The sequence below is a fragment of the Motacilla alba genome, chromosome 2 (genome assembly GCF_015832195.1).
Source record: "Motacilla alba alba isolate MOTALB_02 chromosome 2, Motacilla_alba_V1.0_pri, whole genome shotgun sequence".
Classification (NCBI taxonomy): Eukaryota; Metazoa; Chordata; class Aves; order Passeriformes; family Motacillidae; genus Motacilla; species Motacilla alba.
In genome coordinates, this window is record NC_052017.1 from 47,619,996 (window position 1) to 47,646,530 (window position 26,535).

Genomic DNA, 26,535 nt, shown 5'->3' on the forward strand with positions numbered 1-26,535 from the left:
TGTCAAGGTTAGCATTACTTTGTTTCTCTAGTCCCTAAATGGGTAGCAGGATAATTTATGTGAAAACTCAATGCAGAAGATGGATGCTTAGCGGAAGCCCGTTTTTTTTGAGAATGGGATGGGCTGACACCAGATGCCCATCAAAGCCACTCTATCAGTCCTCAGCAGGAATGGAGGGGAGGGATAAAGTGGGAAAAAACCCTCATGGGTCAAGACAAAGGCAGTTTAATAAAGCAAAAACAAAGGCCAAGTGCAGAAGCAAAGGAAAACAAAAGATTTGTTTTCTATATTCAAGTAGGCCATATCCAGACACTTTCTGGGAAGCAGGGTTTTAACATGCATAGTGGTTGCTCTGCCTCCAATACAGAGAATTCTTGGCACCCCTCTGTCACTGAAAAGATCCAAATGTTCTGTGTTCTGTGCCCCTGCAGCCTGATAGCACCAGAGCACACTGTACACCATGGATTTTTACTTCTGTGGGTCTGACGTGCCAGGCAATTGAATCTACATGGTCCAGTAAGCTTGGCCATCCCTTTTCTCCTCCTGGTCACACAGAAAAAAATGAAGTGTGCCATGCAGCACATGCCTGGAGCTCCTTTTCCCTCCGACCAGGGCAGGAAAAGACTAATTTCTTGCGGCATGTGCAACTGCCAAGGCGCTGACCCATAAGGATGAAGATGTACAGAGATGGTCTTCAAAGTTTTGGAAAAAACTTGACTCCAAAAATGGAGGTGTTGATATCTGGGCAATACATTACTGCCAAACTGTTAAGAATATGAAGCTGGAGCACTTTCTCCATATGGCCTGTGTGCACAGGACATCCTTTGGATCTTTGGAGACCTCATAATTGTTTAGATCACTGTAGATGACTTTCATCACCACTAATTCTCTCCTTTGTCTGTGGTAGGTACACATTCCTGGCTAGTTCACAAGATCTTCATTGAATGGGTACCCTGCTCTCACACTTGAGAGGAACCATCTCCAAAGACTGTAAATTGCTGACTCTATTCCACTCTCTCAACTCTCCGTCTTCTAGTGAAGGATCCCAGACGCTGGATTTCCTTACTCTCCCGCTGCTGACTGCTGCCCTGTTATCTCAGCACTGGAGCAGCCAGGCAGAAATTCGCTCGCTTGTCTGGTGGCTATGATCTTGCCACATATCTCAAAATTCTGATGAAGTCAGGGACTGGGTAGTTTCTGCCTCCTGTATGAATCCTCTGATTCCTTTCTCCTTTCACACTGTGAAAAGCCAGTGTCCACAAAGGAAACAGAGGAGTCTTGCAATTTTATTTGAATAAAGGGAGAGTGTCCACCAGGCCATACTTCCTGGGCTCTCTCTTGAGGTATTGAAGGTGCAGCCTCCTCTAATTCTAAACTTCCAACCACATGTTGCCCTCTTCTTTTACCATTGGCTGAAGTACAGCCTTCCTGAACCACCTACTACATATGACCCTTGAACTTGCATCGTCATTTTCCCTGAAAGTTTGGGAGGTTCAGGTTGTTTGGGCTCTGCAGACCCATCAGAAGCTCAAACTGTCTGGGATCTGCAATAGACTTGTTGCAGACCTATTTTTCCGATTACCCTAAAGTTCAGAAGTTCAATCTGGGTCAAACTGCTTGGGTTCTGTAATAAATTTACAGGGCTTGATGTTCGTAGAGATGTTAGACCCATTTCAAAGACACTAACACCTGCTTCTCCTAAAGACCCCCAGAGCCGTTCTTCCAACTCCTGATTGGTTTTTTCAGACCTAGGCCTTAGTGAAGACATTAAGACCCATATCTCCTACCATTAGTGAAGAGCTCAAACCCAATTTTCCAGATCAAGCCATTTGTGAAGCCATTAGTGCCCATTTTTTTATTATTTGTCAAAGAATCGGCTCCTTGCTCAGACCTTTCCTCTTCTTCTTCCTCCTCCTTTACTAATTGACAACATGGATCCATTGTTTTCTTCACCCACTGTTTTTTTTCTCAGTACTGGGAGAATTACTGTAGCTGTTGTTTGGGTTCCTGTCTCAACCACATTCCTCTGAGACTGTTGGAAATCATTTAAATGTAGAAAATTTGTAAAGTATAGTATGTAGGAATTAGTAGCCATTTGAAGTGTGGTGTAACCTTTGGAGTGTGTAACCATAGTATTCAAGCAACCGTAATGAATGTTTAATCAGGGAGGGAAGCAAGAATGTTGATTTGTATACAATGTACTGGAAATCATGATAGGTACCTGATTTATAGTCTTGTTTGTAGCTTAAGGAGTATATAGTGAGTTTCACAAGAAGCCAGTTGCTAAGAAAGGGAATTGTTGGGGGGGGGGGTCCGTTACTTGGAGAAATTTGTAACAAACTGTAGTATATAAGGAGATCGATGTATCAGTAGCGTTGGAGCTCTGATTTGGGACTGGGGTCCCCAGACTCCCGGGCCCTCAATAAAGCACCGCACAAAGCTTACGGGTTTTGTGTCTCTGTTCGGGCAACAAGACTACTGAACTGTGGCTCCATAGGCACAGGACCCAGTACAGTACTAGAAGCTGCTAGTTTTCCCTGCAATAGGAAAGGTACCTTTCTATCAGTTTGTGGCATGTCAGTTTGCCAGGGTAACCTGCCTCTTCAGGTGCGAATTTCCAGGATTTGGTAGATAACTCCCCCAGGTACCTGCCCAAATCCTTCCACACACCCTGCCACACCAAGACCAGCTGTCCCAGGGCACATTTCAGTATCACCTCATCTGAAAGTTGTCCTCTACTAGATCAGGATGACACTGGATTCCACAAACCACATAATAGGCTAACAGTATTAATAAGTAGTATTAAACAGTTCATGTAACAAGCATCTCTGGATGAACAAGCATCTCTGTGGCCTGCATAATAAAACCATCTGCATTATTCCCAGGTATGGAGAGGGATATATATTTCCTCCTGCTCACCATAAGATACTTCCTCCAGAAGAGCAAGGCCAGAAATGCCAGGGCAAAGGACAGAGCCATTGCTTTTATTAACATGTTCTCAAGCTCAACTAAAGACATAAGCAGTGCAGTCAACAATCTCTGTGACCTGCACAGGAGCTTGACGCTGAATAGCCACTGCTGCTATAGAACACTTCATACAAAACTCTTGTTATCTCCTGCCCCATACTGGGCATCAAAAGGACTGTGGTGGGCTCACCTTGTCTGGAAATCAAGAGGCCATCAAGCTGCTGTCACTCCCCTCCTCAGCAGGACAGAGAAGGAAGGAACTAAGATGGAAAAAAACCCTTGTGGGTCAACAAAAAGGTAGATTAATAAAACGGAAGCTCAAGCTACGGTAAGAAACTCTAAAAGATTGTTCTCTACCTCCCATCAGCAAGCAACATCCGGCCATGACCTGGGAAGCAGCAGGGTTTCAGCATGTGTAGTGGTTGCTCTGGAAGGCAAATGTAAATAATGAATGCCGCACGTTCCTACTCCTTTCTATTAGCTTTTATATTTGAATAGGCGTCACATGTTCTGGCATATCCTTTCGGCCAGTTTAGGCCAGCTGTCCTGGCTGTGTCCTCTCCCAAGATCTTGCCCACCCCCAGCCTACTGGTGAAGGAGGAATGTAGTGTCGGTTTTAACTCCCAAAGCAAAGCACAGCACGGTGGGGGCTGCTGGCAGTGAAATTAACGCCATCCCAGCCAGCCCAGATACACAGGAAGACTGCAAGCGGTAATGCCCAATGCCAGAGAAAAACTTGATTAGAAACGAGGGGTGAATTACTGAACGATCTCCTGTGAAGTATTCATCTTGGACTCATTGATCCACTTTTTATAGTGTGAAAAGACCAAGGGAAACGATAAATTAGCAAACAATTGCATCGCAGGAGAAGCCTTCACTCCCCCGGTGATCATTGCACAGTGGAAATCCAAAGGAGCCGCAGCTTCCTCGGAGCGGGACTGCCGTGAGAAGCCAGAGGGACAGAGGGACAGCGCGGCGCCTCAGGACGCGGGGGTGCCCCTGGCGCGCACCAACACCGGTTTTCCAAGTATCCCGAAGGCACCGCTACGTCATTTTAAAAAATGGCACTCTATACGCTTCCAGCTGCGGAAGGAGCCCAGAGCCATCCCAGAGCCACTTCCCGAACGTTCCGGCGGGGAGATGGTCGCCCGCTACCTCCCACCCCCGCCACACTCCCCGCTGCGGGTCGGGACGAGGGGGACACATACTCCACGGGCGGGGCGGTCCCGTTTCGATTCCCGGAGCGCCGTGGATTTGTTTCGATTCCCCCATTCCCACTCGCGCGGTGACGCGGGCGGCGGGGGCGGGACGCGGGGCGGAGAGTTTAAGGGCGACAAGCGGAGCGCGCCCCGGCGGTGGCGGCGGGGGACGGGCAGCCGGGCAGGTAGGTTGGGTAGGTAGATGCGCTTCCTCGGCCACCCCTTGTATGCCCCTCACCGTCCCCGGTAAGGGGAGCCGGCAGTCGGCCGCCCGCCGCTCCGTGCGGGATGCCGGGTGCGGCGGGCTGAGCTGCCCGCGCCCCCCGCGCTGCTCCATCGATGCTTGGTGCAGCGCGGGGGCAGCCGCGGCCTCTTGGGGGTGGCTTCCCATCTCGGTGGAGCTCTTGGGAGCTTCCTGCGTGTTGGAGCAATTCCGGAGAGGGGACGCGCTGCCCCGATGAGGAGCGTGGGTGCGGGATTTGGCGTGTGGGCAGCGGAGGTGGCTGTGCTGGTTGGGAAGCCTGCCAGGGAATGTGTGGGGTGGTTGAAGGAAAAGGAGAAGGGTGCGTTCTTGCTCCGGCCAGGCATCTGGGAGTGTGTGTTGGCCTGGTATGGTGTGCGCGGCGGAGCTGGGGGAGATGGGATGCCGTGTCCGTGCTTGAAAAGAAGAGGGAGAACTCCTTTAGCATAGCCCGAAGCGAAGCATTGTTTTCAGTGGTTTTGGATCCTTTCCCTGAAAAGCAAAACTCTTGTACAAGGTCGTGGAGTGGTCACTTAACAAAACAGACTTTTTCAACTGGAAAGGCGTTTGAGCACAGTGTACGCTGCAGAAGAATAAGTGCAGAAGAATCTCTCACCAGCTTTTGTGGGTTTTTTTAGCGATTTACAGAGAATTAACTTCAGATTTATTGCCAATGGGAAGAGGCTTTGCTTCCCCATGAAAACATGCCAGAGGGAGTATTTCCTATCAGTGTTTTTTTTTTTGCCAACATGCAATTAAATTAGTCAGGCGTTGGCTGTGAACTGCACAAGTTTGAAAACCTCGATGTTAGGGCAGTCTTGGTGTTTTGGTCTTGGGGTGGTTTTCGTTTGTTTTTTCCTCATTCCAGAGTCAATACCTTCTGGAGTGAATCTATACAAAGGAAATATGCAGGCTGTTTGTTGCCATTTCTCTTACCCGGTCATAGAATCATAGGAAATGCTGAGTTGGAAGAAAGTTGTCAGGATCACTGAGTCCAAGTCCCAGCCCCACACAGGACACCCACGCTAATAATCACACCATGTGCCTGAGAGCGTTGTCCAAGTGCTTCTTAACTCAGAAGACTTGGTGCTGTGTCCACTTCCCTGGGGAGCCTCTTTCTAATATCCAGTGTAAACCTTCCCTGACTCAGCTTCAGTCCACGTTGTCGAGTCCTGTTGCTGGTCACGAGAGTGAAGAGATCAGTGCCTGCCCCTCCTCTTTCCCTCATGGGGAAGTCGCAGAGAGCAAAGAGATCTCCCTTCAGTCTCCTTCAGGCTGAATAAACCAAGTGACCTCAGCTGCTCTCCACAGAGGTTCCTCTTCAGACCCTTCACCATCCTTGTGGTTTCCTTTGGATGCTCTCTAACAGCTTGGTGGTTTTTTTTTTATATCCTGATGCCCAAAACTGCGCGTAGTATTCAAGGTGAGGCCACACCAGTGCAAAGAAGAGCAGGACAGTGATGACAGGAACATTGCCAGGCTGAGCAAACAACTGCAGCAGTGTAAACAACTCCCTCTTGGACTGAGTTAGGTCTTGTATGGCTGAGCTAGATTAGGGATTTCAAGACTCTTGTTGTTTCAGAGAGAAACAGAAAGATTAGCTTTTCCTGCTGTTGTGAGGTTTTGGTGGTTTTTTTGTTGACACACTAATGACACTGTGCAAACAGAACGTTGAACATGCTTTTGCATCATTTTTTTGTCTATAAAATGGGTAATGCAAGTCTTTTCTTAATTTACTGGAATCATATGTATTTGTATGTATAAACAGTTGTGTTTCTTGAAAAAGCAACTCCAGAAATGGCTTGACTGTACGTTTCCTAGGTATGACTTTTAGGCTACAAAGAGGGAAGAATCATTTGAAGCTGAAGGCAAAGAAGCCTGTTTTGTTTCCCTTAATGAAACAGGATGTGCTGTGGAGCAAGGCCAGACCTGTTGCTGCTGCAAGCTGTGAAACAGTCTTCAGGGGAGGCTAGTCAAATGTGCTTGGCCTGAGTTCAGCTTGCAAGGAAAGGAGGAAGGATGTTCTGAGGTGTCATCTGGTTTTGGCTGGAATAGAGTTAATTTTCTTCCTAGTAGCTGGTACGGTGCTGTGCTTTGGATTTAGATTGAGAATAATGTTGACAAAACAGTGATGTTTTTGCTGTTGCTAAGCAGTGTTTATCCTAAGTCAGGTGTTTTTTAGCTTGTCCCACCAGTGGGGAGGCTGGGTGAGGGCACAGAAAGTTGGGAGGGGATGCAGTTGGGACAGCTAACCCAAACTGTGCAAAGGGATATTCCATACCATGGAATGTCACATCAGTCTGTCATGTTTCTGTTGCCTTGTCCATGGGTGTGAAACTCTTGTTTCCCAGGGTCTAAAGTAGGTACAGACCTGATGTGTGCACCCATCTCTTTTTGTGAAAGGTGTTGTTTTGTTCCTGGTGCCATGCTTCTGATGTTCATTTCCTTGCTATGTCACTTCCTTGCCTAGTACATTTCCTGTGTGAAAGTGAACCACAAATCTCTGCTCTAAAGATTAGTAACATTTTAGTGTCCACTTCTTGAGGTTTTGAATGGATTTCTGCTTGTCAGCAGGGCTGGCCCAACTTCTGGCTGGGTTTGGGTCCTGTTTCTGTAGTCCTGTTTAGTGGTCATGCATCTGAAGAAGAACTGAGCTGTCAAGCTGTTTCAGCTGTGAGTTTGGTTGGAGACATCAGATGGCTGGGCTTTGTTATTAATAATTCCTTTCTGACAGTTTCCACAAACAAAAAGCAGCATACAGTGGTAATCTGAAAAAGGAGGACCCTGGGAGGTCGTTCAGGCCAGCTCTGCCTAGAACAGGGCCCTAGCTTAGAGTCTTGTTGTGTGTATTCTGCTTATCCCCCTTGTTTCATTCAGACCTTGCACAAATCTTCCCTGTCTGCTTTGTACGTGGTATTTGAGGTGTTAACAGGCCTTTGAGACATCTGTGCTAATTGCATCTGGGCCATATTTGCCAAATGTTGATAAGGATGTTTGTCTTGTTTCTGACAATGTCTGTATCCTACAATCATTAGTTTACTTCAGAGCACATTTCCAAGGAAAAGCTTGGTATAAAATTAAGAGCTGCCTGGGATGTTGTCTCACTCTGTGCTCTCTCACCCCAGTCATTTAACATCTTTTGAAATCACAGCCAGAACTTAGAAGTCTCACAGCTGATTTCCAAAATACAGAAATAGTGCTTGCCCAGTAGACCCAGGTCAGGTGAGAATTCCTTCTTAACAGTGAGAGCTCCTTTGTGCTGTCAAGGTGTGCTGAATCAGTGTGGTACTGCACAGGTGAAGCTGCAGAACAGTAGTAGTGCTTCTACCTGAACACTTAGGAAGGAAGAGTATCTAGAGAAGCAAAATTCTGCAAGTGGTGTTGAAGGTTGCTTGTGTCCAGTGATGGAGGTTGGGTACAGGTCCCCAGTTCAGACTGAAACAACCTGATAAAATGTTCTCTCTATTCACTTACCTGGGAAATGGTTTTGTCTTTTTAGAGTCACACAGCTTCAGAGATGCATGCTGTCTTTATCTTTTGAGTTCTGTGATGTGTAGGACACTGACTGGCTATAGAGCCCAGAAGCAGTAAAGAAACTTCATTTGGTCCAATTTTTGCTGAGTTCAGGACAACCTTCTGATAAGAAGCTATCACTAGGCTGCTCTGCTTGCCCTAATCTAATCCAAATCTGCTCTAGAATCTTGTTCATTATTTTCCAGGTGGTGCTGGCTTTTACTGGGAGCTAAGGGTCTTTGGAATTTCCAAGGTCTGGTACAAATCTAGCACGGTGACTTCTTACAGATTTTTTTTTCTTGTTTTGTAGGACTGAGTGAGAATCTATCTATAGATAAGGCTATCTCTATCTATCTATCTGAATATGTCCCTAATGATAGGGATGTCTGGTGACTAGCTGTCTAAATTAGAGGCTCTTCATTTGAGTTGACCAGTTTCTCCAATATGAGCTGGCATTTTTCAAGTGCTGAATATGAGATCTTCATGTTCATCATCATCTTCTTCAATATCTCTCTTCATGAGCTACTGTCTGAACACTGAATTAAAATATTGTTCATATAGTCACAAATGCCGCTATGACCTTTTTCACACTAAACAGATCCATGAGGATGTCCATATCTTAATCTCAGCTTCTTTCCTCTCTTCATCATGAGATTTCCAAATGTCCAGATTTTGGAGTCTGGTCAGTTATAAGCTCTTCATTTTTGTCTCTGCTGTTTCTTCAGGCTGTCCTCTGAAAGTACAGGTGATTTCCAGATTTCTCATTTGATTTTTCAACACGCAGTGGAAAACTGAGAGAAGTAAATTTTCCCCTGCTTTTCACTGTCAAGGTTTAGGCCTATACACATTGAAAGAAGACTGTGTTCTGTAAATATGTTTTGGTAGCTGTTGTCGTCAGGAAAACAGGTAAAATTGGCTAGCAGGCAGAGCACTGCCATAGTTACAGCCACTTACAGCCTTCTTGGCCCATGTTTTTCCTTCTTTTACTGGTTCTGCCCTGACGTTCACATATGTCTATATCAGGTCATGAGGAAAGTGTCATTTGGAAGACCTGAATGTGGTGTCCTGTTGCTGGGTGACTGCAGGGCTGCCTGCACACTTCATGCCAGTGGGTGGGCATGTGGCTGCAGGGGTCCGTCTGGTGTAGCAGAAGGGGTGACGTGACAGTCCTTTCTTGACATCATGCTCTTGGAGCCAGGATGCTTTTGTTGAAGGAGAGCTAATGGAGCCCTGAGGTTTCCTGTTGAGAAAATGAATTATTTGAATGCTGATGAAATGTATTTAGTTGTACCTCAGCCACAGTGTAGATGCATTGTTTTCTTTTCCAAACAAGTTTGTAATGTCTGCCTCTTGGGTTAAAGAGGAAGAAGGAATGATTTGTCTGCTTAATAGGACCGAGGAAAGCACAGTGTTTTAGAAGTCAGATTTCCTGAAAATAGGAGGATTCTTATTTTTCGCCATTCTTTTAATTCAAATGCAGAGCTCCTAAGATTGCTGTACTTCATTTGTTCCTTGCATTATGGAAATCTACTGTGCTTGGAGAATAAAAAACATTATCCTACCTCTGAGTAATGCCATAGGGATGGATCCTTTAGGCTTAACTTTCAGGATCGAAAGTAATTAAAAGCATGGATGTGAAGGCTTTCTGTTTTGTTTTTTTTTTTTCCTGTGAATTAAATAGTGTCATGCAGTTTCTCTTTTTAAAATGTGTAAAGCAGATGCAGACAGAAAACCCAAAGGGTTGGGTTCACTCTCAGATTTCTAAAGTTCTAAGCGCTGCCAGCTTCAGATGTTCAGAAAGCACAAGCTGGCCTCTTGAGACCCTTAGCTGGCACAAGGAACACAACATTTTTCAATAGTGACAAATGGCTTTTCTGGATAGTCTCCATTTGTGTTTTCAAAATTATCTTCTGAAGTGAGAGGAGTCAAAACTTAGCATTGTAACCACTCTAAAACTCCCTGCTTCTGACAGCAGTCTGACTGAAGCAGTTCAGTGGGACACTGACCAGCACAGTAACACAAGACTTGATGACACGTAAAGTAAATGGGAATTTTGACCATTGGCAGCAGTAGGGTTTGGAGTAGGTTGTCTCCGACTTAACTGAATAATGTTTCGGTTTAATTCTGTGAGTAAAAATCAGTGTGCTTCATTTTGTTGTCATACTCGTGCTGCTGGCACTGGTTGTCACCAGTTTGATTTTTTTGTTTGTTTTGTTTCTGTTTTATTTCTGTGAATGATAAGGTCTCAACAATGCACTGGGAAGGGTCTCCCAGACCTTAGGGTGTCCCCACACCTTTATGTGTTTCACAGACTCCATAGTTTAGGAGAAATCCCTGCTTCATGAGAGCAACATGTGTCTGGCTGCGATGGAGTTAATTTTCTTCATAGTAGCCGGTATGGTGCTTTAAATTTGTGAGCAAAACAATGCTGATGGCACAGTAATGTTTTAGCTGTTGCTGAGTAGTGTTTGCACGGTGTTGAGGCCTCCTCTGTTCCTCACTCGGCCTCCCAGTGAATAGGTTTGGGGTGCACAAGAGGTTAGGGGGGGACACAGCTGGGCAGATGACCCAAACTGACTGAAGGGATTGTTTGTGCCATGCGGCATCATGCTTAGCAGTGGTAATGGAGAGGAGGGCACTTAGGGGGTTTAGCCTTCCCTGTCTTGGGAACATGGACATTGTTCCATGTCAGGGGGGTGGTTAGTGATTGCCTTTGCATCACTTTCGTTGTCTTTCTCTCTTCTTCCAGGTCTCTCTTGGTTACTGAGCAATTTTTATCTTGACCTACAAAATTTTTGGTTTTACTTCTTCCTTTTCTCTTTCCCCATCCCACTGGGAATGGGAGCATGCAAGCACTTAGCTGCCCACTGGGGTTAACCCACAGCACTCACCCCCAAAAAATCTTTCAGTAGTTGTATCCAGATCCAGCTGCGTCTTTTACCTGTGCCAGTTCAGGCAGAGTAATAGACAACAGTTTTGTTTAACGATCCTCACGCTTGACAGACTTTATATAATAGGCCCTCAGTTAGTCCATTGGTTTTGAATTAAAATTGTTTATGCTGCAGGAAGATGTTGGGCAATAGCAAGACATGCTGTGCTAGTCTGCACAGCAGTTCTTTTGGATCATTAACTTAGATGTCAGATCGGCATGCCCAGTGTATCTCTCTGGTCTGGAAACTTGGGTATAATTGATAAAGCCCACAGCAGACACCCCAGTTATTTATATGATCTACAGTTTGAAGTTTTGGCTGGGAAACTCCAGTTCTGGAAAAGGATGAGAACTTGTGTTCTGGTGAAAATTCCTGCTTCCTGGAAAGGGGAGGGAATGCTGCCTTCTGATCTGAAACAGGGAGTTCAGTTCCAAAATTTATCAGCACAGAACACGTTGGAAAGTCCTTTTAAAATGCTCATTGCTGCTTCTGCTGTACTGTGGAAAAAACAATCTTTTAAATATCTTGGGAATACCTTTTATTTGTACTTGTACTTTTAGTATGTTCCAAAGGAAAGTAAGACAAAAATACAATTCTTGGGAGCAATATTACACTGAGTAGAAGCACAGCTTTCTTAAAAAAAGAAAAAAAACCCCTGAAATTAAGCTATAATTTGAAAAAGCACCAGTTCATGTGTATTCCTACTTGGAAAAAACTCCTGTGTAGCTGACCTATTTTGGTATTATTCTTGAGAAATAATTTGTCAAGCTACCTGATGATGAAGAATTGAAACCTGAAAGAATTGCACAAAAGATGAGGTGGAACCATCTTTTAGCACTTGTTTTTTTTTCCTTTGTTCTGTTGCTCTAATATTTTCTTTTTTTTTTTTTTTCACCTTAATAATGCTTATACCATGCAGTGTAAAAAAAGTCCTAAATATCTTTAAGTACACTTGATTTGCGGTCTGGAGACGCAGTATTTTTAAAGTATATACTGTATGTACATTGCTCAATAAAGTGATGATTTACTTTGCCTGGGATAAATGTAAAAATTACCACTCTAGCATGACTGGTTGTCCTGCCTCCCCTCAGTAGCTGGGACCTCTTTCTCTTGAGTTTAGTTTTTATCCAGGATTTCATCTGTTCTTGGTGCTTCCCTGGAATTAGCAAGCTGATGGTTCAATTACAGACATCATCAGGGAGTGTTTATTTGTTTAGTTAAGATGTAACTTCTGACAGGTCATTTCCCAGTCAGTTTGAAGCAGTGCAGATCTGAACTTTATGGTTTCACCTGATTTTTCTGCTGTTGCCTTCTCAGAGTTGTGGGCTGCTGCTCTCCCATCTTCTTAGTGCACTTGTAAGCCTGACAGGTGCTTTTTGTGCTTGGATAAGTGCAAAGGCACAGTGCCATCTGTAGTGTGCTTTATCATACCTCTGTGCTCACCAGACAGTGCTGATTCTTGGTGTTTCAGCCTCATCCTGAGGAGTACTACAGAGAAAATACATCAGGAATTTTTCTTGCTTTGTCTGTAAATTCATATACTTAAAAATATCTAGTTTGCTCTGTAGCCAAGAGATCTTGCACATATTTTAGTCCTGCTTTCACAGCTAGGATAATTTTCTACTCAGTAGCTGGTACAGTGCTGTGTGTTGGATTTAGTATGAGGATAATGTTGATAACCCCCTGATGTTTTAGTAGTTGCTGAGCTGTGTTTGCCATAAGTCAAGGACTTCTCAGCTTCTGATGCTTCCCTATCATCTGCAAGGGAGCACAGGATCTGGAAGGGCACACAGCCAGGACAGCTGACCTGAACTGGCCAAATGGATGTTCTCTACCATAGAATGTCATGTGTATAAATTAGGAGGGAAAACTGCCCAGGGGCTGCTCCTCAGGAACTGGCTGGACATTGGTCAGTGGGTGGTGAGCAATTGCACTGTGCGTTTATTGTTTTGTATATTCCAAATACATTATTAGTAGCATCAGTATTAGTATTTTCCCTTTTTTTTCTGTGACGTTAAGCCGTCCTTATGTCAACACACAAATTTTACTTTTTTCCCTAATACTCTCCCCCATCCACTTGGAGAGTGGGGGAGTGAGCTGAGGTTTGTGTGGTGTTTAGCTGCCTGCCAGACTAAACTTTGACATTACGTTAGCCGGTAGCAAAGGTTGCAGATTTTATGGGTTTTGTTACAGGCCTGTTATTACCTGGATAATAAGTAAATCTCTGCATTCCTATTTGGTGAATTAATCTTACTTAATTGCATTGAGATTTGTGAGATTCATACAGGTTTTTACAGGTAATGGAAACAGCTTTTAATCATAAAATCAATCTGTGAAGAATGATTCTACACAGCAGTTTAGCACTGGGTATTTCTCTTGTCTGTTTCTTGTGTGCTGTTTCTCATACCTGTAGCTGCTTTTCCTTTTGCATTTGTTTCTTTCATTTAGCTGCTTGACCATGTGACTAGCTTTCTTTAATAACACTGATTTTAGAATTTTAATGATGAAGTAGTTTTTCAGTAAGTTACAGTTGATGCTAGTTTCAACCTTTGTTTTCTCTGGCCAATTCCTGTATTCATTTTAATGACTGTCTTAAGTCTGATTCAAGGTCCTAAAGCACTATTACCATACTATGTTACAATATTTTCTTGCAGTAATTAAGTTTCTAAGCAGTTCTGTATGCATCAGATTGTTGAGTATCTAGACAGAGGGCCTAGATAAAAAACCCAAAAATAAAAAGCAAGTAAATGAGTTTTGTGTTTAATTAATTGAAATGTATAACTTAATGTATTTCTTAAGCATATAAATGCTGTGTTTTCTCAGATATTCCCTCCTGTGTTGAGTATATGTTCACACATTGAAATAATTTGGAATCCTAATTTAAAAGATGCAGTTTAAGACCCAAGGATAAAAACTGAAACAAAAATGCATACCAGTGGTAGATCCGGTTAGCTGAAGTTTATTAAGAAGTAAATGAAAAGTTGAGGAGGCATCAACAGCAAAGATGAGGCTGTTACCAGAGCTCTATTTTACTAGTCCAACTGCAGGAAACAAAGAAGATGTGCTCTTTTGTCCTCCTTTTCAAAAATGCAAAAACTAAGATGAAAATTTAAGTCAATTTTAGGGAAAGAAATGTCTCATAAGTCAGTGCTTTTGTTTGATTAATTTTTCTTCTTTCTTTTTTTGCTTTCCTTAGCATGGATCCCATGACATATGCACACTTGAAGAGGCAAGCTGGGAACCAGGATTTTAAAAATGGAAATTACTCTATGGCCATCAAAAACTATGATGAAGCTCTACAAACACTTGGTTACTTAATGCAATGGTTCCCGTAAGTATTCTTGAATTATGACATGCAAACCATAAGATAAGCCTGAATTATGTAAATATGTACAGTTGCACACTTAATTCAAAACTCTGTTTTTTGACCTAACACTTGATTTTCTTATATCTTTTTTCATACTTTAGTCTACCAGATTTAAGTTATTCTGTTCCTTACATTTATGTGAGAGATTAATTCATGACTTAAATCTGAATATTTTTACATAAACATAAATTATAAATTAGTGCAATTAAAGCTCAAATGCTGTGATTTTGCCATGTCCTAGCCTGCTGTTACATGAATAATATGATTATCTGTAAAATGATTCATGCAGGTTACTTTGTTCTTGTTATTGGGTCATTCTCAATTTTCTGCAACTTGTCAAAAATAGTTTTTAAGCAGAATATTCCTTTGGATATTTCTTTCCAGAGGCACTTTTAAGTGTTTTTCATCAGTTAACATAAGTTGGTAATGTCAGTAATGATTAAATAGTTGGGTATTGTGTTAACTATTAAATATTCATTACTGCTGTATATTAACACTGCTGTTAACCTAATTTAACACCGGCCACTCATTTATTTTAAATAATGTGGATTTTTCTGTTGACTTCACCAAGTGGTGATACACTGAAATGCATTGAGATTGTTTTTTTTGTGACCAAAATGTGTTTAGTACTCTTTCCATCCCACAGCTGCCATTCATTGGTCTGTTTTCCTCCATTCCTGGCTGCTGGCTTTCACTGAGCCATATGTAGGTATATCAAGGTGGTCTGAGCTCTTGCTAAATCCTCATACTTCATTATTCCAGTGGCTTGGCTTTCTGCTGCAGAAGACACCAGGTTATCACTATGGGTATCACTAAGGTATCATTAGGATGTCTCTGAGACATTTTATAGTCGATATTCAAATGCTTTTTATTATCTCAAACTACATTTTTTACCTCTGATTTGGTCAGGTGGGTGATATGTGTCAATTTTTAAATTTATTCATATCACTAACTGTAAAGTATGATCCTTTTTCAGGTGAATAAACAGTAATGCTAAAACCATATCTTTAGGTGTTCCCGGGACATAGCTGTGTTGTTGTGCAACAAATCAACTGCCTTGTACTGCCTGGGCAAATGGAAGGATTCAATGGTGTTAGCCCACCAAAGCTTACAGTGGGATCCGGAGTATGTTAAGGTATTCAGATGCTTAACCTGGCAGTTTTTGCATGCCTTCCTTGCCTTTTTTTTTAAATTTTATTTTTTATTTTATTATGGTGTCATGATCTTTTTATTGTGTTTTTGCTTTGGGGCATGATCACTACATAAAACATAAAATTCCAGAATCAGTTTTTGATTCTACACATAAGCATCAGATTCACAGCTGTAATAGTATTTTTAATGAAATGATGCAGCTCCCTTTTGCACCAGGAGATGCTGGTTCTCTTTGGGTCCCAATGAGAGGGGTACCAATGCTTTCAAGAAATGAAACTACCAATATCCCAAACAAGGGTTACACGTTAATAAGTCTCCAGTTCCTGGGAGTGGTACTTGGTGACCGAGGTCATATTGTATTTCCAGTGGACAGAACAATACATTACACTTGGCTTGTGATTAAATACACATTGATTAAGTACACCTTGACTCAAGTAGCTAGGGATAAGTAGGAGTTGTACAGTATTTATGATACGGAGTCATACTCTTAGATTGGCTTTTATGTGCAATAGACATAAATAATTTGGTTAGTCTTCTGGTCTAACCACTAAAGACTCCTGGAGCCTTTAGTGGAACATTTTTTTATTTAGATATGGTAAAATTGCATCCAAATGCCTATTTAACTTGTGCTGTGTTGCAACGTGCCAGTTATCTGAACAAATTAACTCCACTGTGACTCTGAGCTGGCACAATCTAATTCAGGGTGAATATAAACACGTTCAGGTGCTGTTGGCTGAAGAATATATGCATTGTGGGAAAGAAATACTGCAAAATGCAGTTATGTGGAAACATATATTCTGGACTTGTGACACAAAAAAACCCCACTGTTGTCCAGAGGAGGTTAACATACAGCTGCTGAAAGTATTTCTTTCATTGTGTAGTTATTTTCCAAGCTTTGAATTTCAGGATTGCACTTTTAGTATCTGTGATAATATCAGTAACATATTGTGAATTTCAAGGAATTAGAATAAAATAGTTTATTTCACTTTTTTTTTTTTTTATCAATATATAAGAAGCTGTGGAAATAGTACTACATGTCATTTTTATAACATAATGTGAGAATTTGAAAAAAAAAAAACTTCTTTTTGGTAGTAAATTTCTCGGAATATTTTCCCAACATCTTTTTTCTCCTTTTTTTTTTCAGGCTTATTATAGAGCTGGCCACTCATTCATCATGTTATCAAAGTCTAATGAGGCAATTTCTATGTTCCACAGAGGTCTGGTTCTACTGAATTCTTCTGCAGATCAAACTCAAATTGCTGAGTTTATAGCAGGAATCTTCATAAGTGTCAATGGTAAACTCAAATTAAGACCTTAATTTTTCTAAGTAGTAGTGATGATGACACTTAGTATCACGTCCTTTGTGAGATCATTCCTTTGGTCCTTCAGTGTGTAAGGCCTGTTTGAGGATTATGAATGTACTGAGGATGTGGTGAACTTGGTCCAGTTTGCATACAGCAGACACCAACAATCTCAAAACAGTGCAGGGGAGTGAGTTGTCCTCACAGGAACACATCAATTATGGAATAGTTAGAAAAGGTCAAAATTTATAGTCAGGAAGACCAGATTGGAGATTTGGAGCTCCAGATCCCAGAGGCTTTAAGTGGTTTTTGTCCAGACCATCCCGCTTTTCTTTTAGCCAGGTAGATTTGAAAATGATTAGAAGATAGGCAGTTTAAATTTTGTTACAATTTCAGTGTGGAGGACTTTCCCACAGCTAGTAATGGACAGCAATGAAAAGAGGAAATGTGGCCTTCCTGTGGCATTGTATGGGTGTTTTTCAACAATGTCCGTCGTCTGTGTCCCGCTCTCTCTCCTCAGTCTCTCCTCTTCTACTTGCTTTTTTAGTCTGTTTAATATGCTTTGTCTGATGGGGCTACAGGCATGCCTGGAGATTTCAGGTTGTGCCTCTGCTGCCTTTCCTTGAGCTTGTAGCCCCACACTAAGGTCTTTGATTCATGGTTGCAGAGTCAGTAGCTGATTGACCCATAAGTGGAAGAATTGCCATGAGGTTCACAATGCCTTGGGGCTTACAGGTGTTTCTTGAGAGCAGGGATTAATTTTTTCCCCCTTGTTTAATGAAATCTGGCCACTGATAAACAGCATGCTGAATCAGTTGGGTGACCAGCATTTCTTAAGCCCTCACTGGGCAATCCCCTGGGTATTAACCAGTGCTAAAATGATCGCCGTGCAATGAAGTTGGACACTCCGACCTTTGAAGTGCTGTGTATAACAGTTTTCTCTACCGCTTATTCTTGCAGATGAACAAAACTTGCCACGAAGTTTCTACCCTGTGTATGATTATATCTTCAGTGCACATTTCAATGCAGTAATTTGGCAAGCAGTGATAGAAAAGCTGGCCCAGAAAGGAAAGTGGCGGGTAAGTGTGTCACCGTGTCACCTCCCACTGCACGTTGGGCACTCAGGTCTTACCACTTCAGCATAAGTTTGTGTTACCTTTAAAACAGTGAATATGTATTGCTGCCTGGTTCAAATGTCTTGATTTTTAAGACTTGGAAAAATGTTTTTAGTGATAAATAATTTCTGAAACTCATTTCTGAAAGGGATATGATGGACTTGAAATCTTGCTTGTCTCTTGCTGCTGTCTGTTGTCTCTCTTATAGTACCACCTAGAGTCACTATTCAATTCAACAATATTCAGATTAGATGGGGAAAAAATACAAATTTATTTGTGATCCCTTTTGCTTTTCATTCTGTATGACCAGCTGGATCTTTGAAACTATCTGTGAAAGACTCACAATAAAGGAGCATCTCAGTGGAAGTACATGAGTGTTGAGCAAAAACAGATAATTTAGAAAAATCAGAAGGTGGATGAAATTCTTTTAGTCCTCTCTCAACTGTGGAAAAAATTGATCATTGCCACAGTTACACCTATATGGGATGTTGTTGGTGAGGTGCTGGCAGTAGGGCCAGCAGGGCACCTGTGAGGAGTGGCCAGAGCTGTGTCACATCCAGCTGGCTCCAATGGCCTTATTTCAGGGCATGGCTCAGCCAAGGTGGTGGTGCCTCAGAGAAAGTGTGTTTTAAAAAGGGTCAAGCCCTGCCTGGGACAGTGAGGGGGAAAGGATGAGGGAAGCAGCCCTGTGAGCCCCAGGTGTAGAGAAGGAGGAGGTGCTCCAGGCCCAGAGCAAGGGGCTTCTTTGTAGCCTGTCACAGGCAAAATGGAAGCTTCAGTTGAGGTTTATCAGGGACACCCTCTTGTTGAGTCATAAGGTTCAGACAGGACCCACTTGCTTTCTAAACTCCTCAGAGGGGTGTGTAGATGCTGTTGAATCCAATCCTACTCCCAGACTTGGTGAATGGTTTATGTTTAAAGGATAATATATGTGTAATTGAGCCTGTATATGACTTTGTCCCACGGGATTAAAGCGGGCAAACCAAATATATACATATAAATAAAATTAATAACTTATTTAAATTTATGATAATGATCAGACTAAAATACTTTAATCAGAATTATTTACTACACAGTACAGATAGTTATAACAGTTAGTAAATATTATATAATAATATATACACTATATAATACTTCAATACTATTTATTGAAGCAATAGTAAAGCATTGGTATTAAACATATGAAGATATTAAAGAAAATTGTTATTAACTAGAGATTGATGTTACTCTCCCATGCCAGTGGCCACGAGCAAACCTCTTTTGCTCAGCCTCCAGGAGTCATCTTGTGGGGAATCTCCACTCAGGGGAGGAATCTCCACACACATACAGGAAGGGATGTGTTAGAAGACCCTGCTTTTAAAAAGTGTGACTGTGCTTTTGTCATATAAAGTGCCTGTCAGTCATGTATTTCCAGGCTGGCTGTGTCAGTTTAGCAGCTTTAGATAAGTTATCAGTAGTATCACCTGTTGGTTCCTTTATCAGGAGCTTTGCTGTGTTGTCACCGGTACCAGTTTCTGTCAGGAAACACTGTTTTTCACATCCTCAGAACGTGTAACTCTGGGATTGATGAGTCAGGCTGGTCTCAGCATTCTTCAAGACCATAAGCAGTGTGATCTTCCCTTCTCTATCCATCACTGATAACTTTTACAAATAAGGTCAAGTTCAAGCTGTTTTACCACCACTTTACCACCACTCTGCTTAGGCAGAGTAGCTTGTGGAGATACCATGAAGGAACAGGCTTCTGACAGTAACCACAGCCCGTGGGGGACTCACACTGGAGCTATGGACTCACTGGAGCCCCTCATGCCCCATCCAAGCCCCTACTCTGGGCAGGGACATCTTTCATTAGATCAGATTGCTGAAAGGCCGGCCGAACCTGACCTTCAACACTCTTAAGGATGGGGTATTCAAGAGCTTCCCTGGGCAGCCTGTTCCAGTGCCTTACCACCTGTATCATAAAAAATTTTTCCTTATGTCCAATGAGAACAAGCTCTCTTTGAGGTTAAAACTGTTGCCTCGTGTCCTGTCACAAAGGCCTTGTTTAAAACTTTCTTTAAAGCCCCCTTTTTTATATTGACATTATTGCATTATTATAAGTTTTCCCTGAAACCTTCTCCAGGCTGAATAACCCCAGCTTTCTCAGCCTTTCATCACAGGACAGTTGCTTCATCCCCGTGTAATTGGGGGTTGGAGAGTTGCTCCATTTGGTGGCCCTCCTCTGGACTCATTCCAACACGTCCATGTCTTTTCTGTACTGGGGACCCCAGAGATGGATGTAACATTCCAGGTTGGTCGCAGCAGAGCAGAGAGGTAGAGTCACTTCCCTTGACCTGCTGACCATGCTACTTTTTATGCAGCTCAGGATCCCGTTTGTTTTCTGGGCTGTGAGTGCACTTTGCTGGCTTTTATCCTATTTTTTATCCATCATTATCCCACCGGTCCTTCTTCCTCAGTCTGTATTGATACTGGGGATTGCCCTGACCCAGGTGAAGGACCTTGCGCTTGGCCTTGTTGAAATTCCTGGGGTTCCCATGGGCCTGCTCCTCAAGCCTGTTGGAGTCTCTCTGGATGTCATCCCTTCCCTTGAGCATTATCAACAGCATCACTCAGCTTGGTGCCATCTGCAAACTTGCTGAGCTATTGAAGGCACCTCACAATCCCACTGGCAATGTCATTAATGAAGACAGTGAATGTACTGGTCCCATTACAGGCACTGGAGGAACACCGCTCACTGCTGGTTTCTACTTGGACACTAATCCATCCACTACAGCTCTTTGGATGCAGCCATTCTGCCAGTTCCTTATCCATCCAGCAGTCCATTTATTAAACTGATATCACCTCAGTTTAGAGCTAAGACTGTTGTGGGGCACTGTATCGAGGCCTTACAGAAGTCCAGGTAGATGGCATCCATAGTCCTTCCCTTGTCTTCTGGTGAAGTTAGGTGGGTTTTCAAGGAGCAAGGCTAAGTTTTTTAGAGAAACAGAAAATGCAAGAAAGCAGAAGAAGATACAGTATTCATTTCTTGCTTTCTGCTTGGGTTGTTGGTGTTAGCTGGACAGTCTTGTACCCAGTGTAAAGGTTCATTCCTAAAGCAGAGCACTGGAAGTATTCCAAGTATTGCAGAATTTTTTAGGGCCTAACTTCTTTAACATGATTTTTATTTCTGAGAAAACGATCATCACTCCAGCGTATATTAGACATCCAGTGTATATTACATTAATTCAGTTGAAAATTAGAAGCTGAGATTCAGTTGTGATATTACAAAAACATCTGAAATATTGTTAGCCCGTGTTGGCTTTCTGACAAGATCTGATGAGGCAGTGAAGAACAAAGTTTTAAGTGTGCTTATAAAACCATTAATGATTGGGGTTTTTTTTCAGTCTTGTCTGTTGTTGTTGTCTGAGAAGCAAGAGCTGCCCCGTGATCTCAGAGTTAACCAGGTATCTCTGAAGAATCTCTTTGAGGTAAGTTCATGCTTTTTATTTTTTCATTGTATCTATTTATTTTCTCATGCTTTTTATTTTTTCATTGTATCTATTTATTTTCTTCCTAATAACTTTAGTGAGAGATTTTCCATCTTGAAGCAAGAGAAATAAAATTAAAAATAATACATGGATGTTATATAATTATACTTTATAATTTATATATATATATATATACTTTATCATCTATTAGTTTGAAAATTTAACTTCATGTAATGTAATATTTCTGAATGAAATTTAATATTTCCAAGGTGTATGTGTATTACAAAGGTGTAGTTGGAGGTTGTTTGTGAGCCAGGAGCTGCTGGGAGTTCACCAGCTCTGCAGCTTAGGAGCAACCAGTTTCCATAGCAGTGACATACCAGCTTTCTAAAGGCATCTCACAGTGCTTGTGAGAAATTGAGAAATTCCATTTGGTTTACCATAGACTCCTAGAATGATTTGGGTTGGAAGGGATGTTAAAGATCATCTAGTTCCACCCCCTATCATGGGCAGGGACACCTTCCACTAGACCAGGTTGCTCAATGCCCCATCAAACCTGGCTTTGAGCACTGCCTGGAATGGGCACCCATAGCTTCTCTGGTCAGCCTGTTCCAGTGCCTTACCACCCTTACAGTAAAGAATTTCTATATTTCTTAAAGTTTCTTTCCTGAGAGGAAAGAAAGACATTAGCTGTAGTAGCTGTAGTATCCCTGCTTGCTATTAACTGTCTGGCAAGGTTTGGTGATGTATGAATGCAAGACTCAGGAGCTGAGAGCAAAATGAATCTGTTTATTGCATAGTTAAGACAGTATTTATACACTTAGTGTGAGAATCTTTGTTCAGTCCTTTGCACGCAACCTGGCTGCAGGCCTGTAATGAATCTGTCAGCCTGACAATTTGTTAGTTTCCTCCAGCTTTGCAGGCTTCGAAGAAACAGGACGCCTTTCCTGTTCTCAGATAGTGTGCACTTTGTCTCGTGCTTCCCAGGAATTTTCTCAGTATCAGCCTTTGCTGTTCCTCACAAAGGTTTATGTCACTGCAGGCCCCCAGCCTGGTAATAATTAGCATTGACTCAGTAATTCTCAGAAGCCTGATCAATCACTTCATTATTCTATACTTATTAAGAAACCCGTCAGCCCTTACAGACAGTCACGATACAGGTGGACACAATTAGTCCTTCCAGCTAAACACCATCACCATTGGCCAATTATGAAACCACCCTTTGGTAAGCAAATCTCCAGAACACATTCCACGTATTCACAACAACAGGTGCAGCAAGTGAAGATAAGAATTGTTTATCATTCTTTTCTCTGATCTTCTCGCAGCCTTCCCCAGGACAATGCCTGGGAAAGTTGTGCCTCTTGCTCTCTGTGGCCAGAGAGCTGCCACCGGTTTAAGTCATATTGGTGGATTATACTAGAATTTGCCATTTGGCTGTTACAGTCCTTGTGGTACTTTGGTCATAATAATTTAAAATTGGTGCTTTTACCTTAATTGTATTTCGGTTAGGTGCCTGACAGAATGAGCAGGAGTAATTCTGAGGGTAATGCAAGGGAAATTAATTCACATCTCTTCATAGGCTCTTTCTTAGAAATAGTGGAAGAATTAGTGAATGGATATATGTAAGCATATCTTGGTTGGGTATCATTAGGCAGGTGTGCTGTGCCAATGCTAGCACAGTAACTCCACACTGGCAATGAAGGCTGAAAACAGCAGAGGACCCATGCAGAGTGTCTTAGCAAAGTATCTTCCAGCAAAGCAAAATGCCTCATTGAGACAGGAAAAATGGGCAGGCTTTACAAAATAGTACACCCCTTTTTTAGTTGAATTGGCCCAACCAATCTTACCTGTTTTAGTGGGTTTGTTGTACACATGCAAGGCTGAAAGAATCAAGATGAAAAATCCCTAGGTACTGATCCTCCTTTGCAAAAATTAGAAAATGTGGCTTTCTGACAACTCGAACTTCCCCTGCTGCTGCTACATTCTCCCTATAATCTGTTGTATTTTGGTTTGATAGCTGTGCTCAAAGAGTATTTCTTGCCAGTCAAAATTTGGCATGAAGTATTAGAAAAAAAAGATTTATTTGTAAATGTTGGAAGCGTGTGTGAAGGCTGCTATTTAAAAAGATGACTGGCACAAATGGAGAAGTTTTGTCTGAACGCTGTTTCCGACCACCTCCTCATGTCCTGATCCTTCTGGCATATTGTCTCAATTTCCATCTTAGCTTCTGCTGCACACCTCCAGAGTATCCTATATTGCTATACCCCTTGTAGACTGTGCTTCATGTTCATTAAGTCCTTGCTAGAACATACTTTTTAAGTTCTGCTGGCTTCTGCTGAGGCTGTGTAGTTTCTCAGAATCCCAGAATCATCGAGGTTGGAAGAGACCTTCACAATCAACACAGCAGCACTATAATCATCCCTGAACTCCAATTGCCACATCCAGCTGCCTCTTGAACACTTCCTGAGCTGGTGACTCCCAACACCTCCCTGGGCAAGTTATTCTGGTGCCTAACCACTCTTTCAGTCAATTTTTATTTCCTAATATCAGATCTGAACCTCTGCTGACCCAACTTAAAGCCACTTCTCCTCCTTTTTTCACCTGGAAGGTGGTGAAAGAGACCAACGCCCAACTGGCTACAGCTTCCTGAAAGGAAGCTGTAGAGAACAGTGAGGTCTCTCCTTAGCCTCCTTTTCTCCAGGCTAAACAACCCCAGTTCCTTCAGCCTCTCCTGACCAGACTTGTGCTCCAGAACTGTTTACCAGCTCCATTGCCTTTTTCTGGACACGCTCCAGAACTGCAGTGTTTTTCCTGTAGAGAGTGGCTCAGTACAGAACACAGGACTTGCAGTGTGGCCTCCCCAGCGTCAAGTGCAGAGGGACCATTGCCACCCTGGTCCTGAAGGCCACACTATTCCTGACATCACTTTGTTGGGACTGAGGCCACCAGCGGAGGCCACCAAGATGATTATAGGAATGGAGCACCTTTCTTGTGGGGAAAGGTTGAGAGAATTGCAATTGTTCAGCCTGGTAAAGAGAAGGCTTTGTGGTCATCTAATTGTGGCCTTAACAGTACCTGAAGGGAGCCCACAAGAAAGGTGAGGAGAGACTTTTTACAAGAGCATGTGGTGACAGGAGGAGGGGGAATGGATTCAGACTGAAAGACGGTAGGTTTAGATTAGCTATCAAGAAGAAATTCTTTACTGAAAGGGTGCTGAAGCACTGGAACAAGGTGCCCAGAGAAGTTGTGAATGCCCCATCCCTGGAAGTGTTTGAGGTTGAATGGAGTTCTGAGCAGCCTGGTGTAGTGAATGGTGTCCCTGCCTGCAGCAGGGAGTTGAAAGTACATGGTATTTCAGATCCCTTTCAACCCAAGCCATTCTGTGTAAGTCTATGAAATAAATAAATAGTTCATTTTACAGTGGCTATGGCTTGGTTGTTGTTGTTGTTCCACTGATTCTTGTCGTGAAAATATAGAAAATATTGAAAAAGAAATGCTTTTTGTGAATGTAAAAATAATGTGTTGAAATTGTTCTCTTTGCTGCCAGACTTCTGAGTTGTATGGTCGTGGTGAGAAGCTGCAGGAAGTAGCAGAGTTAGTCAAGTGGCTGATTTCCATTGGGGCCAAGGCTGAGTCCATCGGACTGTATCCGCTGCATGCTGTTATCAGACTGTGTATCAAAGCAAGTGAGTGACATCTGCAGCTAAAATAAAACAATGCTGGCTTTTATCAGAGGACTGAGAGCTGGACCTTTTTTAAATTAAGAAAAATGTCCCAACAGTTCAGGTCAGGTCAAATAGGGATAACCTTCCACATGCCAATAAAGCACTCTTTTAGAAATGTTGTAAACACTCTCCTCGATCACCCATGCCTGATAGTGGTAGAAATCTAATATAATTGTTCTTTTCTGTGTTTTGAAGCAAAAATGTGATTGATATGGGTCTTTTGTAACCCGAATATGTCAGCTTTATAAAAGGTACAGTGTTTCTTTCCCCCATCTCAGTGTGGAGTAGCAGTTTCTTTGTGTGTAGTAGAGTCATGACTCAACCTTAGATTTGCATCTTGCCACTCCAAAGGGGAAAACCCCAGGATCTGTTTCTTTAAGTGTTTTTTTTTTATCATTTCAGCAAAGAACCATCTCTTCAGATGGTTACTGACTTGGAGGCCAGAGCTGAAGGATAGGATCAACCAGAAAGACAGAGATGGACAGACCCTGCTGCATATTGTGGCCTCTTCCAGTGAATATTCACAGAAACGCAGTAAATAACTTTTTTCTTTTGTGTGTGTGTGTGTATTGTTTTGTTTTCATATGGAAAAATCTATAATGGAAGAAGGTTTCAGACCCTGGTGTTAACTATTTCATGCTAAGGAAGAAAATGAGAAAATACCTGAATGCAGACTTGTAGTGGCAACTGATATTTAAACATTCCAGGAATTCCTTTTTCAATTTGTATGTGTGATGTGTGACCATTTTCTTTGATCTTTGGTTTGTCTGGTTAGGGTTTCTTCACAAGTATGCTGCATTTTTTAGAATCCTAGAAGTTAAATTTTTTTAATTTTGATGTGCCCTTAAAATTACATTAGACCACCTGGAGGCCTGAAACAAAGAGTTTTAAATCTAACAGCAAAAACCTGTGAGATGAACATTCTTAGTAACAATTTTGAGTCAAAATTGGGAACATATTGGGAATTCATTTGCCATAGACATGTTCAAAGAAAAAAGAATTTTCAGTCATTTATATATACGCTATAGCATCCAACTTCTTTTTATAGATACTCCCAAAAGCCTGCCCAATTTATTGCATTATGGTATAGGTGTTTTGTTCTTCTTAATTACCACCAGAACATCTCATCTGTCTCTTTTTTTAATGAATAACCCAAGTTTTATCCAGCTAAACAGTGCTTTATTACATTTGCTGTCCTGGTTGGACAATTACTATTGATTAAGTTTCCTGGGCTGTATAAGCCTATGAAGTGGCTCCTTTACTGCACCAGCAGTGTATTAATCCAGTTTTCTGGGGTGTATAGGCCTTTGACTCCTTAACTCTCTCAAGGTATCTTTCTTGTTCTATGGTATTTAATTAATCTCTAGTTATATGGCAGCATTAAACAGTCCTTTATTGGATTTTGTTCTTCAGCTATTGATTAAGTTTTCTAAGGGCAGTGGGCCCGTTGAGTTCCTTTCTGCAGGTTGGTGAGGTAATTTCTCAGGGTCTTCTACTGACACTCAGCCAACACAGATCTAAATTAAAACTAGCTAAAGTTACACAGTTGAACATTCCTTAG

General features: G+C 42.2%; 1 protein-coding gene across 2 annotated transcripts in view; it reads left to right on the forward strand.

Moving 5' to 3' along the window:
- The first annotated feature begins 3,635 nt into the window (after positions 1–3,635).
- TRANK1 (tetratricopeptide repeat and ankyrin repeat containing 1) overlaps positions 3,636–26,535 on the forward strand; it is a 53,996-nt gene continuing 31,096 nt past the window's right edge. The window contains exons 1-8 of one of the 2 annotated variants that reach the window (XM_038128034.1): positions 3,636–4,351; positions 14,047–14,181; positions 15,229–15,352; positions 16,514–16,664; positions 17,631–17,749; positions 21,166–21,249; positions 24,797–24,935; positions 25,377–25,508. In XM_038128034.1, the coding sequence (XP_037983962.1) occupies positions 14,048–14,181; positions 15,229–15,352; positions 16,514–16,664; positions 17,631–17,749; positions 21,166–21,249; positions 24,797–24,935; positions 25,377–25,508 (883 nt within the window). In that variant the 5' untranslated portion in view covers positions 3,636–4,351; position 14,047. Of the gene's footprint in view, positions 4,352–14,045; positions 14,182–15,193; positions 15,353–16,513; positions 16,665–17,630; positions 17,750–21,165; positions 21,250–24,796; positions 24,936–25,376; positions 25,509–26,535 lie in introns of those variants that run through there. The other variant, XM_038128035.1, reaches the window with a different exon arrangement.